We start from the raw sequence: 14,591 nt of genomic DNA, 5'->3' as shown, positions 1-14,591 counted from the left end.
AGAGGGGAGACTGGATTCTCAATGCCTCGCGGCGCGGAATGTAGCAGCAGCAAACAGAGAGGTCGGCCTCCCGCAGATAACGAATCGCAGACGTCCCTCGTCAAGAGGCACATAAGCATGCTTGCGTGGACTTTTTCAGACCAATTAAGCAGTATTCTAAGAGAGGGCCACTATCCATCTGAATAATCAAATTTCCATGTTCAAATATGAGCTCTATTCCACCCTGTAGTACACTGCGTCCGACACCTTCGTCACCACCATACGGTTGATAGCTTGTCGTTGATTTTATTCAACACCTCTTCAATATGACCTCAAAGAACTTCCAGTCTCGCGAGCATCGTGACTTGCTCGATATTATCGACAAGCTCCGATCTCAGGGTATCAGCAAATATGTCGACCTCCCCGAGATCATTGTCTGCGGCGATCAGTCATCAGGCAAAAGCTCAGTCCTCGAGGCCATCTCAGGAATGACTTTCCCGACCAAGGACAATCTTTGCACGAGGTTTGCAACAGAACTTATCCTTCGCCGCACTCCCGACACCAATGTCTCTTGCACGGTGTCCATCATACCAGACTCGGAGAGGCCTGAGACTGAAAAGTCCGCTTTGAAGGCCTTCTCGCCCGATGTTGACATGGACACGCTTGATCTGGGAAATGTCATCGAGCATGCCAAGGGAATTATGGGCCTCTCTGAGACAAAACGATTCAGCAACGACATTCTTCGCGTGGAACTTTGTGGTCCATCCCAGCCACATCTTACCATGGTTGATCTACCAGGGCTCTTCTCCTCTGGAAGCAAGGAGCAGTCAATAGATGATGCTGAAACGGTCAGATGCATGGTCCAAAACCACATGAGGCGACCGCGCAGCATCATCCTTGCCGTCGTCTCGGCGAAGAATGATCTGGTCAATCAACTGGTCCCGAAAATGATAAGGGAGATTGACCCAGACGGCTCAAGGACGATGGGTCTGATCACTAAACCAGATATGCTGCATCCAGGCTCGGAGAGCGAGAGCTTTTATGTCAAGCTTACCCAAAACAAGGACATTCAATTTCGGCATGGATGGCACGTTCTGCGAAATCGCGACTACCCGGAGCGCAACTCCAGTTCTGAAGAGAGAAACATACGGGAGCGCGAGCTTTTCTCCAAACACCCGTGGGCCAGCATGGACCCGAAGCAGCTTGGTGTGGTGGCTTTGAAACCTCGACTCAGCAACATCCTAAGGGAGCAAATTCTCTTGCAGCTTCCAGGCCTCTTAGAGGATATTGAGTCAGGCATCGCAGAGTGCGAGAATCGTCTGAGGCTCCTCGGAACTCCCCGGTCAACGCTCTCTCAGAAGCGTCTCTATCTGATCCATGTCAGTCGGGAGTTTTCGCGCCTCGTCGAAGCTGCTGTCCAAGGCACGTATACGGATCCGTTTTTCGGGGATGCGTTGACAGACGCGGGTGCCGAGAAACGCCTCCGCGCGGTGGTGCAGAATACGCTTACAGATTTCTCTTCGGATATGGCCCTGCGCGGAAAGAGCCGTTGGATTGTCGACAACGAGGAGGAATATGAAGGTGAAGTAGAGGCCATCTCGCGTAATGACTATATCAGGGAAGTAGAGCAACTCATGAGAAAGAGTAGGGGACGGGAGCTCTCTGGGACTTTCAACCCGCTCATCATCGGCGATTTGTTTGTTCAGCAATGTCAACCGTGGAAGAGATTGGCCGAAGGCTGCCTGGACAAGGTGGCCGGGGCTACTCATGTCCTGATTAACCACATCCTAGATGAAGTGACCGCTCCAGAGACGCGGTATTCAATCCTCCATAGAATCAACGACGGCATGGAGAAGGTGAAATCAGACCTGGATCAAAAGACGAGCGAGATACTGGCTCCTCACTACGCGGGACACCCCCTTACCTACAACAAATATCTCATAACCACGGTACAGCGCCTGCAAGAGCAGCGAAGGAAGAGAAACCTTGAGAAGTTTCTCCGATCCCTCGTGGGCGACCATCACTGGGGCTCTACAGTGAAGATCAACTCATCCACACTGCTAGATTCCTTGTCGAATCATATGGAGGAAAGTATGGAAGATTTTGCGAGCTCCTCTGCCATCGACTATCTTGAGGCATATTTCGAGGTATGTTTGGACATCTGAGCGATATTCATGTTGGTTTCTTTATTTAACATGAGATGATAGGTGGCTTCGGAGCGATTTGTCGATGACATTGCGGATCTGTCCATTGAACGCTACCTAATGTCAAAAATTTCAGCTCTTTTCAGCCGTGACTTGGTGGATGAGCTGAAAGACGAAGAGATCCATGAACTGTCCAAGGAGAGTCCGGAATCAGCCACCGAGCGCGAGCGATACACCACGAAGCTTCGTGTTCTTCGGACTGGCATGGATGATCTGAAAAGACTCGATCGACATCGGAGCACTGCGGAAGGTACGATTTTGAGCCTCAAGCAAATATGCATAGGCAACGTTTGGTGGCAGAAATGAAATAGAGTATTTGGGGCTAACATGAGCTAGACAACTTGGCGGCGGAGAAGCGCGAAGATAACTATCAAGCGTGGCGACCAGAGTACTGCGAAGAGTTGACTCCAGACACGCCACAATCTAATGCATCCTCCGTCCACAGTAAAAATAGTATTCACTCTGCCTCAGGGTTCGCAGATGACAGATATTCCAGGCCGTATGCCCGAGGGTTCGCAGATGATGACTAGTATGTCGGTCAACCAACAAAAGGCAAGGGAGAAGTTTAAAGGGAGCCTCGCACGAGAAGATTGTGGCAGACTGTAAATCAATTCAATCAGGATACACCAAAAGAGGAATCAAAGACGTGAGAGAGGGCGATGTCTTTCTAGGTAAATTGGATTTCCTATTTTAGTAGCTGTTCTACCTAGAGTAATCAACTACCACCCAAGGCATTGAAAAAGTTGCAGCCACATGTTTTTCATCTACATGGGATGTTAAAAACCATTGCGCCTCTTCTCCAGCTCCAAAATTCTGCTGGTTGGCAGCGTCGACCCTTTGTCTATGAGTCCCCTGTTCTCCTCGCCGTTCCTCAGCGCCCTAACACCATGGATGTAGGAACTCTGGCAGCCATTCCTTTACCACGGTGATATAAGATGCGATACCTTTTTTAATTTTCAAAGAAGACAAAATGATACCCATGTATCATGTTGGCTTTTTCAACATCAGCCTACAACTATAAATTAAGGTCGCTTCCATCGGTTGCAAATACTTTCCTAGTCTCATCGCAATCTTCAACTCACAAGCCCGCTATCAAAGAATACTCTTTTGCATTTTCGGGACTAAATCCAAAGCATCGCCGCAACCATGTCTGACGAGAATTGTTTGACCGCCTCCAAGCACCCCAGTTCCCTGTGCGTTGACCGCCGGGGGACGACCACCCTCCACCCTCCCTCGCCTCTGTCACAGCCTCCCATGTCCCAGGGGAACGACAAAACTAGTTTCAAGTTTGACAAAATCCCCCGCTCAACGGCTCAGAAATCCAAGGTCACGGGCGAGCTGCGCAGCTATAACATTCCCAAATTCACCCCGGCGACCAAGTCATTCGAGTCGAAGCAGCCTGAAATGCGTACGTTCCAGTCCTACGATTTTACTGCTAATATGTTGACGCTTATAATCAGATGGCGGCTAGGTAACCGTGGCAGGGCCCAACCAAAAGCATAGTAATTCTTTCTAGCTGCGTCTTAGCAGCAGTTCTAGTTGGGGCTGAGGGCTATAACAGGAATGAATGAAACATTATCAGGACATTGTTTGTTAGTCTTCAAATCAACGATGTGTACCGGTCACGATCGATGCAAGCTATTGCTGCAGTAGAGGCCCTGTGACTGTCTGAGGACCTCAACCCCCTATTTCGGTTAACATGCTGACATGTTGACATTGGGGGCCATTTGCAGGTAGTGTCGCAGTTTGGCAGCTTTGAGTAAAGCGTTGATACCGGGTACTAGAATTATTGGGGGCTAGATTTAATTTTAGCTGCTAGGTAATTAAGTCTCGGCCTTTGCATCCCATTCGAAGAGCCCCGTGTCGACCCGTCGTCTATGACATTGGTTCCGAATCGCCTCACCTATTCATATCTTAACTGCTTTTCTCGATCGGCAACACGGGGTACGGATGCTGGCATAATACACAGGTACGAGTAGTCGCCGGGCTTACATATCCAGTTGTAGCTGTGAACTTGCGTCCGCATTGAATGGCTGTACTTTTGTGTGCCCTTCTGGATTCTGCAAGGATTGCCAGGTGGATATTTACCCCATGATGGTGGGAAGAGTTTCAAGTTTCCAGCTTTTGGCTGCAAGCCCGCGGCGCAGCTAGCCAATGCCAATTTAATACGTGACGTGTGGCCGCTGGCAACAGGTAGCACGGCGTGATGGAAGCCTACTAATATATAGCCAGCACTTGCTCGTCCTCGTTGACCCAAGTCTACGGAGTACACGCATGTACTTTTAGCGGCCCAGTCTAAATTATCAATTCATTAATATTACTATCCACAAATTCGCACCGCCATGGTCCAGGGCACCTTTCGCGCAGCTGTCGTCGCGGTCCTCTCGGCAGCGAGATTGGCGCAATCCCAAGATGAACCCAAACCAGATGCCAAGGACTTCTGCATCAGCTACTATGGAGAGTTTTCCGTCCATGTCTGCGGGCCAAAGAACCACGCCGAAGGCTCGAACAGCACGGTGGCGTGTGAGGGCGATCCCTGGGGGACTGTTAAGAAGGGGTCAGTACTATGGCTCTGCCCACCCGACGACGATGACCCTAACTATCATGGTGCTGCCATGACTCTCTCCCTCTCGGACGGCCACGGCGAAAAGGATATTCACCCCACCACGAGTGAGATCAATGACATAGGCCGGCAAGATCCACCACCAGAGGAGATGGATGCCTGGGCGTCCTGGGCCGGCCATCTCAGCGACTTGTACATTGTGAGCAATAACGGGTCTGACCACACAGAGGACCTCCCTGACGACACCATCCAACCCGCTGTGCTCTACAGGCCCTATCCCTCCATGCACAAGCTCAACGGCACCGAGGCAGCCTTCCTGAAAAACGGCTCCGGCGGGGTGGTGTTCAGCTGCGATATCAAGGGCGATGAGGGTGGCTGCTGCAACGATGGCAAAGACGCCGACGAGGAATGCTGGACGGGGCAGACTGTGAGATGGAACAGGTCCACGCCGCTCCACTTCTCCATCTACTTCGACCCGGACAGTGCCACGATGGATCTTCGAAGCCAGGTCCAGTACCAGAATACCAGCGACACCCTGGTCGTTCATGGGGGGTTCGATGGGAAGCGTTATAAGCCCGGCCGCAGTTCTGCCAAGTTTTGGCAGTATACGGGCTTCGACCGCAATGAAATCGAATCGCTGTATAACGAGGACGTGGTCATGGAGACTTTGCTTGATGGATTTCCAACGTTCAAGAAAACGATGGAGAATGGAGATGCTCAATGGTTCTCCACCGTAAATTCCACATGGGATAGTTCAGACAGTGTTCCCTCTAGAGCAATCGGAGGCGGTTGGATGTGGTGGTCTGTATCGGCAGCGGCCCTTGCCTTTTCTGTTGGCATGTAAGCTTGGATGCTTGGATGCTTGGATCCTAGGATCCTACCACAGCATTGCTAGCTTCGGTTCCGAGGTGACCTGTTTTTCTAGCGACTCAATAGTATATATATAGTAGTATTACGTATTTTATTCTGTATTGATAGTATTTGCGAGGATCTGGCTGTACGTACCCGTATGCTGTATGAATTTTAAGCGACCCAGCACTGCCTTGGGGGTGCTAGGACGCAGCTTGGATCCCAAGTTGGTATGTATACGCCGGATTTTCAAGTCGCCAGAATGCCACATAGTACACATGTGTAAATGTCATTAGGAAGGGCTCACCGCCTCTGCCTCCTGGTTGCGGCGCAGACTTACAGCGACGGCCACCCCCGCGACTCCTCGCATTGGCCCAATGGTCTTTACATCAAGGGGACCCAAGCGGCCCTTGTGGAGGGCGAAGCCGGCGGCATTGTGCTCAGCTGCAGCCCCGAACTAAGCGTCAACAAGTATGGGAGTGTTCTGGACGATGAGTTCAGGGACGAGTCGGGCCTCGACCGCGAGTATGCGCATCCTCGAGAGGTATAACAGGAACTTCACCATCAACCCGGATTTCGAGTCTGGTGAGTGGCCGCTGTTCCGGAATGTCACGGAGACCGGCGAATGGTACCTGGTAACTGTCAAAGAACTCCACATACGGCGATAGGATCAGTGCCACCAGTGCGTCCATTTCGGTGACGGCGCTTGCCTGCGCCTTCGGGATATAATTAGCTGAGGTAGCTTTCTATCATTTGCCTTAGTTCTCTGGAGGTTTTCGAAGAGATTTTATGTTAAGCTCGGATACCCCTCCTTTCTACTACAATCAGGTCCCAATGGCACCTCGTGGGCGAGTGCCCCTACCGGAGGCCAGAGATGTACTACGTATGTGGTTTAGAACAGGTTTAAAGTTGGCCATCACTCAAGCCACGTGGGTTGCCAATTTACTATCACTTCTGTTATGCTTATTGATCAAGCTTATTCAGAAGCTTATTTTTTTTTTGACACATTCTTGGCTTATTCATCTTGTTGGGAACTGTGGACTGTACGCGTAATTAACCCCCTCTCCACGATCCACTCACCCATTGACCTGGTGTACTGGCCCAAGAAACGGGCGAGTCACCCAACGTATTAATCACGGTGTCAATGAGGGATCTGCTATTACGCAAGATGAGAGATTTTCGGAAATGCAGAGATGACTAAATTCAATTTTGGGTATATCATCAATCATCAGGGTTGGAGCCAGCGCTACCGGCGCCTTGGTGGCTACCTATCCTCAGACGTCAACGGCGCGCTTCTCGACCTGATCGGCCTGCCCGCGCTCCTCCTCGCCAACCCGCCTCTTCTCCTCGTAGGCATTGTCCCTCTCCTCGGCGTCCTTGTTCCCGTGGAGGCCGATCCTGTGCCAGGGCAGCTCGAACAGGCGGTCCATGCTCTCGAGGGTGCGGCCCGACGTCTCGGGGACGAAGAACCAGACCCAGATGCCGCCGACAAAGGTGACGGCCGCGAAGCACCAGAAGGCGCCCTTGGGGGTGATGCCGCCGTCGGAGACGGACAGGAGCATGTTGGGCACGGCGCGGGAGTTGCCGTACTGGTTGGCAAAGTGCAGCGTCATGGCCCACGACGTGGCGAGGGCGCGGATGCGCAGGGGGAACAGCTCCGCCGTGAGCAGGTACTGCATCGAGTTCCAGCCCAGCGCCCAGCCGAACCCGGACACGTAGATCATGGCAATGGCGCCGCGGCTGGCGCCCTTCTGCGACTCGGGCAGCACAAAGTCCTCGTCGATGCCCAGCTGGGGGACCGCCGTGAGGAAGCCTGCAACATATATCATGGAGAGGGTCTGGAGGGTGATTCCCGTGAGAAGAGCACGCTTGCGACCGATGACGTCAACCAGGAACAGAGCGCAGCAGATGGCGGCGATGAGCTTGACGATGCCGAAGACGGCGGTGACGAGAAGGCCCTCGTCATTACCGGTGATGCCAATGATGGCGAACAGGTCAGGGGCGTACAGAGTGATGGAGCCAGCACCGGACCACTGCGACAGGAACTGCACCATGGTGGACAGGTACAGGCGGTAGAGGTTGCTCTTGTTGAGGAACATCTCCTTGAGCTTGCCTGCCCAGCCAACACCACGGGTGGCCTCGAGCTCGTGCTCCAGCGCGCTCTGGATTTCGGAAATGTTGCCGACAATGTACTCGCTGTTGGGGTCCTGCTTGCGCAGCTTGGCCAGCACCATGGTGGCCTCCTCAATCTTGCCCTCCTTGACGAGGAATCGGGGCGATTCGTACTGGAAGAAGGTGAGGATAAAAGCGATACCAGCAAACATGATGTGTAGACTAGACGGCACAAGCCACTGGTTATGGCTATCGTCGCTGAGATTGAGGTGGCATCCGTAGTTGGCAAAGTACTGAACATGTGCTGTTAGCTGGGCTCGGTTCACTCGTGGTCGTTTTGCCAACATACAGCGAGTGTGATTCCAATGTACACAGCTCCTGTGAAGAAGCAAGTGCAAAGACCTCGAATACTCGCGGGTGCGACTTCGGCAATGTAAATTGGCCTAAGCGACGTTAACATGGGCGCCTAGGCGGACTTGGTGGGCTGCGAGACTCACCCGACGACAGGAGTCATGCCCACACCGAGACCAGCCACAAAACGGCCGGCGTAGATGCCACCGAGGTTGCCTTGAGTTCCACAGATCATGAAGATCATGATGCCGATGGCCCAGAGTATGGCTAGGACACGGGTGGCCCAGATGCGTCCAATGCGATCGCAGACGGTGAAGGCACTAGAAGTAGTCAGCTTTAGATTCCTCCCAAGTATAAAGGCACACATGGCCTACATCAGAGCGCCACCAACGGAGCCAATCTGAACCATAGCCGACACATTGGCCTTGATGTTGGCCTGCTCGATCGATGAGTAGGACTCATAGTCGATCGTCTTCTGGAAATCGGGCGAGTTGAAGGCGCCGGAGATGAGACCCTCGTCGATACCACGGGCGGCACCGAGGAGACCGAAGGAGACGACGGCGAACCAGAGGCGCCAGTTAAAGGCACCCTCGGGCTCGTCGAGGTCCTTCAGGCGAAAGATATTGACGGGCTTCTTGACACCGCCAGCCATATTCGATCGAGTACGCGATTTTTATCCCCAACAATGGGCTTGGAAGGCTGGAAGGAGCGGCAAGAGACGCAAATGCAAACGAGGAGGGCGAGAAGCAGCAGCACACTGAGGGAGGAAGCACGGAGGGAAGAGAATCGTCGACTTAGAGGAGATACTTTATACCATGTTCACAAAGGTGGGAGCTGCAGATCCTTCGGTACCCCAGAGCATGAACCCCTCTTGACACGGGTGTCTAAAACCCAATGGCGAGCTCCCTCCGTCATGGACGAGTCTAAGTTCGCTCCCCTCATCACGCGTCCAAGGTTGTAGTCGCACGGACCCAATCGCAGCACCGGTATGATCGCCACGTCCTCTGTACTGATTTGGAGAAATTGGGGCCACCCACATCGGGGACGATATGCACCCCAGGGATCGGCATGGAACTCAATGGGCCAGAAGGTTTTGAGCTTGGTGGATTGCATCACACGAGAATGACTGGCGGCTAATACTATGTAGCCACCCATCGCCTGCCGGCCCAGGGAGTTCGAACACCCGACTCCGTATCCGACCATTCGTAAAGCTCTCCAACATCAACCTGCTTGATCTGTGATAGTATCCTGGGCCCTTAAAAGAGGGTCTCCGGCCTCGGCCCATGTCCGGTATGTTGGTGCGGCAACTCGTGTTGGAAGGATCATATTTCGAAGCAGGCAGCCATATGGGCGTGGGTGGCGGTCCGCTGCTGTCATATGTCAGCAACCCTGACGGCCGCAGCCATTCTTCGGTGGATTTTTTTCTCTCTCTTTTCCTCGGGGAAGCGGCCGAGATGCGTATTGTCTCACCCTGGTATCTGCATCTTTGGCTGGCAATCCCGTGGCCATAAGAACCAGCATCGGACTCAGGTAGAACAATGGGGGAAAGGACCCCCATACGCGTAGCAGTCTTCAGCATGGTATCGACCATGAGGTGAGCGGAAACTCCGCACCATGAAATCGCCAGATTAAATCATCCATCGCCGACGACTTCCAAATCCTGAGTGATGTTCGGAAAAGCGGCACACGACGTCTCTGCCAAGACCGGCGCCGACCAACGGATCCTTGCTTGGCCCGTCGAAGCCCCGGATTCCCCGCACCTGCCCGCACTTGCCCGCACTTGGCCAACACCGAATGGCAGGGAATACACTACCGGCAGTCCTCTCAGCTACTACATAGTACATAGTACTAGTAGTTTGTGATAGTACGGAGTACTCCCTCACTATGTAGTATCACTATTTGCAGTACGGATAGTTCCCGCGTCATTATTGAGTTAGGGTGGGGGTGGGGGTGCCTGACCCAAGTCTGTCTCCCCAAGGCCGCCAAAGGGCCAAACAAAACTGCTACGGTAGCCGTTAGTAGTTGAAAGTTCAAAGTCTAGACCTAAAGATGACCGGGGTGCACAGGATTGAGGGGAGAAAGCTACTTCGTACTTTACCCCGTCAACAGCGTTGAAGGGAAAATGAGGTTGGGGCTGGTCTTAGGCCTAATGATCCTTCAGCTGGACAAACCAAGGATTCTCGGCTTCTTATACAAAGTAGGTTAAAGCTGCACTGGGATGTCTCGGCCACTCAGTTTCTTCCCCTTCCCTCTGCTTGCACATATAGGCTTCTTACTGCGGAGTAGACGCATTTAGATAATAGTCGGCGTCCGTCGAGGTGTCGCCTCTCCAAACATCCCAAGCTAAAACAATAGCCCTGGCGATTCGAGTAAACACTCCGCCGAGACACCGAACTCTGCGTCTCGCTGCATCCAGAAGATGCAGCAACGAATGGTTGATTTATTGACAGAGAATTCTGTTTATTCTGAATCTTGTGTCATGCCCAATATTTAGCCCAAATCGCATAGTCGTCTTCCGTCCCACGAAAGGCGAAGGGCACTTCTACGATGTCTTGAAAACCCTCGTCTATTCGGGGCTCTTTGTACCGAGAGGCGAATCCGTTGAACGCCTGGCCCGGCAGCCCCTGTCGAGATTCTGGGTTCAATTCTGCGTTCTGCGACCGGACCGCGTCATTGTGCTCGCAGACTTGCAGGGGTGTCTTGAACCACACACAACGGATAGGAGTTTTGTTCTTTCGTGCAAGCTCGATCCACACTGCCCGCGTGTCTGGATCAGCGTTGGTGTTGTCTGGTGAGAGTGTGAGCTTTTGAAAATCATTCCCGAGACAGCATGACTGACCTATCACAATGGAGTCCCCTTCTTCAAGGTAGTCCTGGGCGACCTTGACGCATTTGTCGCGACTCTTGAGAATGTCCTGATTTATTCTCTCATACCCCAATGGCTTTAAACGATTCCAGTAGAATGTGCTCTTGCCAGCGCCTGGGCCCCCACAGAACAAAACGATGTCCTTATCGTTGATCTTCTCAAACAGCCCTTCCTGATGTGGCGACGCCTCAGCCTTGTCGTACGGGAAGTTGGCCAAGTCAAAATCTCTGGCAAAATCCCGCGGTGGCTCCCCCAGAAAGAACTCCTCGGGGGTCTTGTAGTCGATGCCCACGTTGTGTGCAAAGTTCCGGTCCGAACAGCTAAAGTCTTTCTTGGTCGCCTTGACTCCGTCCGTACCTTTGGCTAATCCAGCCACCCGGCCACCTGCGTCGCCGACAAAGAAGCTCCCTTCCAATTCCACCTCATCTTCTGGTATATCATAGTCCTCACATAACTCCTTCCACATGCCCTTCCTCGGTTTTCTGTATATGTCCTTGGCTGTTGCAGCGTATACTGTCGTAGGCAAGTCGAGGTTGTTCAAGATGGCACTGCATTTTTGCTTGAAATCGCCTACACGCTTCAGAGCACCAGCCTTGGGGCCTTTGTAATTCGCGTCGACGTGCAGAGTCAATCCGCCCTGATTGGAGAGTATCACCACCCGATAGCCCCCCTCATACAGCTCCCGTAGCTTCCCTGGGACCTGCGGGTGCCACCACTTCCAGTCGGTAGCACTACCGGCATGGCGCTTTCCCGAAGATGTGGTTATTAAAGTCGAATCGAGGTCGAAGGCGGCGATCTTATGCCGTGGCTTTGTGTCCTCCCCCCCCTCCGGTATGTATCGCCCAACTAGCAGAGTCGCTGGTGTATCGTCATCGGTCCCCCGCTCCGACCACGTCGTACGGTCTTTGGGCTTCTGTGATGTGGGCGTGAAGAAGTTTGCGACCGCGTTCTCTGGGGGCGGGTCAGCGCGACGAGCGTGGCTTCGAAAACGCACGGGAGGGCTCACTGGTTGTGCCGCTCTGGACTTTGCGCTTGAGGGGCGGAGGAGAGATTGGCGCATCGGCGGGCTTGCGTTTACCGGTCGTAGTTGAAGAGCCCATGGTCGGAGTGAGGGAAGAAGTGCGGGCATTGAGGGTCTGGGGTGTTGCACTCTGAAGAACAGAGATGCATCGCGGTTGATGGTCCTTGGGAAAGGGCGACATTGACGCGAGGTCACGTGAAGCATTTGGCCTCACCATCACCCACAACCGCCCAGCTCGGAGACAGACACGGTTGACATGAAACCCACAACTCTAGCTCATCAATCCCCAGCCACCAAACAAAGTACAGAAACAAAATACGGAAATACTAGAGCCACCGATGGACAGCGGCCTGGATTACTAGGTGTTTTTCACATCGCTGCCCGATAGAGCCGAGGACAGTTGGCAGCATTCCAACGACCCCAGCTCCTCTCTCACACCTCACGGCACCATGTACGAGCTCTTTCTCACAGCGCTTGTCGAAGACAGCGACTTCAAAGCAGCATGCTCGATACTGAGCGGCCTCTGTGGCATGCCACCATGGGAGAGTGTCGCACGCGTCCTCTACTTCCAAGGTCCTCCCAAACCATCAGGCTTGCCCAACCACAGCAACCTGGACAAGCCAATCCGCAAAGACTCTGCGTACCTGCTGAAGGAGCTGCACCAGAGCCTGAGCCGCCAGTCTTTTATTCTCCAGGTGCGATATGACGTCTCCAAAGACCGTGATATGGGTCCTTCTGCGCCGCCAGCGGACCTGGACTCGACACCTGGCATGTTGCGATGGACCGACTTCCCTGATCCCCCCCACGGGCGACCACACATCACTCAGCGCAAGAAGATCGAACTTTGGGAACAGAAGAAACTGCCCTCATTCATGAATGACAACAGGTTTCAGTAAGATTGGTGATGCCAGTCCCCCATATTTACACTATTGACAAATGCCTAGATTCAAGACAGAGATACTAGAGGAAATGTACCGCTTCTACCGCGAAGACATCGAGTACTGCCTCATTCGGCAGTATTTCGCTCGTCCCATAAACGATTACGTGCCATTAGAGTCCCGACAAACTCAGCCAGAGCTACCCCGTAGCCATTTGCCAGCCTGGAAGTCACTCACTCCCGTCGATTCCCAAGACCGGTGGATACTCATGGTCAAGGCCCACGTATTGCAGGACACTAAGCCAGACGAGCTTCGGAAAGCCCAAGACCAACTTCTCGCCATTCGCGGCGAGCTTGAAGGTGCCTTTGATTTCAGGGCCATCGACCGCAAGGTGCACGATACGCGAGTCGCCCAGCAGCAGCAGGGGGTCCAAGTGCTGCCGCAGAAGATCACCGTCGGCAAAGCGTAAACGACCAACACAACTACTCACTCGTAATTGTGGGAAGCTCTGCAAAAGGAGACTCAAACATCAGTTACACCACAATCGCGCAGCTCGAAAGGCGCACAGATGGGGTATACACAAACAAGAAATATTAACGATTGGATCCGCCGTTCGTGCGGTAGACATTATCAAAATTATTTTACAGCAGTGTTTATCTCACCCCCTCATTTGCCCTTGCAAGTCTCCTTGTTTCGATATTTAGGCGGCACCAATGGCCTCCAGGACGTCGGTAACACCGAGGGCGTCCTCGATGGAGCTGATAGCACCACCCGTGGCCTTGTCGAGGAACTCGTTGACGGCGGTGACACCGAGGCCATCCTCCAACATAGCGACAGCCTCGCCGATAGCCTGGACAACGCCGGGCTCAGCACCCTCATCGAGGAGGCCAAGGCAGTACTCGGCGAAGGTGAGACCGAGGGCATCCTCGAGCTGTTAAGATCGACATCAGCACATTGCGTATGGAAAGGGGGAAATGGGCCACCTGTCGAACATACCTTGGTGAGGCCACCACCGAGAGCTTCGTCGAGAAGCTCGGTCACCTCAGTGACACCGAGACCCTCCTCAAGCTTAGCAATGGCATTGCCAACATCGGTGATTATAGAACGCTTCGCAGCTTTAGGAAATGTCAGCAATAGGTCCCATCGTGGCTCCTTCGGAGGCAGAACGTACGAGCAGGGGCAGCCAGAGCAGAGCCGGCAAGGGCAAGAGTAGCAACCATGGAGAAACGCATTTTGGCGAGTTATTGGGTATTAAGCAAAGTGCTTGAAGGTTTAATGGGTTGGGATGGGATATTAGGAGGAGAAATCTGATACTGGATGAGAGGCAAGCTGAGAAGGTTGGTCAGAGTTAGAGATGGGATGGTCCGTACTTATACCCCTCAGGATCGCAAGACCATCAGCCTTTTCTCCGAGGATCCCTACAACCTAACCAGTACGTATCGATATGCGACCCTACCTCATTCTCCGGAGAGCGGTCCGAGCGGCGCCATCCACGACGTTATCCAAAGCCCTGGGATTAGATCACATGAACTCTGGTGTGAGAGAGGCCTTATCTCGAATGATCGACCGACATTACGAAGTACGTACGGAAATTACCAACAAGGTAGTACGAATTCCCGTCTAGATGACCCGATATGAGTGAGCATGCGCCGGTTGGTCGCGATATATCGCAACCAGTGTAGAATCCCCCTGGGAGAGGTCATGAGAGAGAGGGTGTGGGGAGCATACGCAGATCATTACGGCACTAGGATCTGGGGGAGGAAAAGAT

At 53.1% G+C, this 14,591-nt stretch overlaps 6 protein-coding genes across 6 annotated transcripts; 3 read left to right on the top strand and 3 right to left on the bottom strand.

Moving 5' to 3' along the window:
* Window positions 1–305: 305 nt before the first annotated feature.
* ACO1O0_007103 (P-loop containing nucleoside triphosphate hydrolase protein) lies at window positions 306–2,489 on the top strand (the record flags this gene model as incomplete). The annotated part of the gene is made up of 2 exons (XM_083196478.1): window positions 306–2,126; window positions 2,187–2,489. 2 exons carry the CDS (start codon window positions 306–308, stop codon window positions 2,487–2,489), a joined length of 2,124 nt encoding a protein of 707 aa, XP_083047686.1.
* A 2,036-nt stretch (window positions 2,490–4,525) lies between these two features.
* On the top strand, window positions 4,526–6,145 carry ACO1O0_007102 (uncharacterized protein; the record flags this gene model as incomplete). The annotated part of the gene is made up of 2 exons (XM_083196477.1): window positions 4,526–5,479; window positions 5,930–6,145. The coding sequence occupies 2 exons, from the start codon at window positions 4,526–4,528 to the stop codon at window positions 6,143–6,145; spliced, it is 1,170 nt and encodes a 389-aa protein (XP_083047685.1).
* Window positions 6,146–6,869: 724 nt separating this feature from the next.
* On the bottom strand, window positions 6,870–8,710 carry ACO1O0_007101 (general substrate transporter; the record flags this gene model as incomplete). The annotated part of the gene is made up of 4 exons (XM_083196476.1): window positions 6,870–8,000; window positions 8,057–8,150; window positions 8,205–8,378; window positions 8,433–8,710. 4 exons carry the CDS (start codon window positions 8,708–8,710, stop codon window positions 6,870–6,872), a joined length of 1,677 nt encoding a protein of 558 aa, XP_083047684.1.
* A 1,825-nt stretch (window positions 8,711–10,535) lies between these two features.
* pnk1 (polynucleotide kinase 3 phosphatase-domain-containing protein) lies at window positions 10,536–12,024 on the bottom strand (the record flags this gene model as incomplete). Its single annotated transcript, XM_083196475.1, has 2 exons — window positions 10,536–11,875; window positions 11,931–12,024. 2 exons carry the CDS (start codon window positions 12,022–12,024, stop codon window positions 10,536–10,538), a joined length of 1,434 nt encoding a protein of 477 aa, XP_083047683.1.
* Window positions 12,025–12,394: 370 nt separating this feature from the next.
* ACO1O0_007099 (mediator complex, subunit Med18) lies at window positions 12,395–13,292 on the top strand (the record flags this gene model as incomplete). The annotated part of the gene is made up of 2 exons (XM_083196474.1): window positions 12,395–12,837; window positions 12,890–13,292. 2 exons carry the CDS (start codon window positions 12,395–12,397, stop codon window positions 13,290–13,292), a joined length of 846 nt encoding a protein of 281 aa, XP_083047682.1.
* Window positions 13,293–13,523: 231 nt separating this feature from the next.
* On the bottom strand, window positions 13,524–14,055 carry ACO1O0_007098 (uncharacterized protein; the record flags this gene model as incomplete). The annotated part of the gene is made up of 3 exons (XM_083196473.1): window positions 13,524–13,754; window positions 13,820–13,938; window positions 13,995–14,055. 3 exons carry the CDS (start codon window positions 14,053–14,055, stop codon window positions 13,524–13,526), a joined length of 411 nt encoding a protein of 136 aa, XP_083047681.1.
* Window positions 14,056–14,591: the final 536 nt, after the last annotated feature.

This window comes from Amphichorda felina (genome assembly GCF_050947745.1).
Source record: "Amphichorda felina strain 45539 chromosome Unknown scaffold_7, whole genome shotgun sequence".
NCBI classification, from domain to species: domain Eukaryota; kingdom Fungi; phylum Ascomycota; class Sordariomycetes; order Hypocreales; family Bionectriaceae; genus Amphichorda; species Amphichorda felina.
Note: the sequence above shows the minus strand (reverse complement) of the source record. Positions and strands in the feature narration are given on the sequence as shown.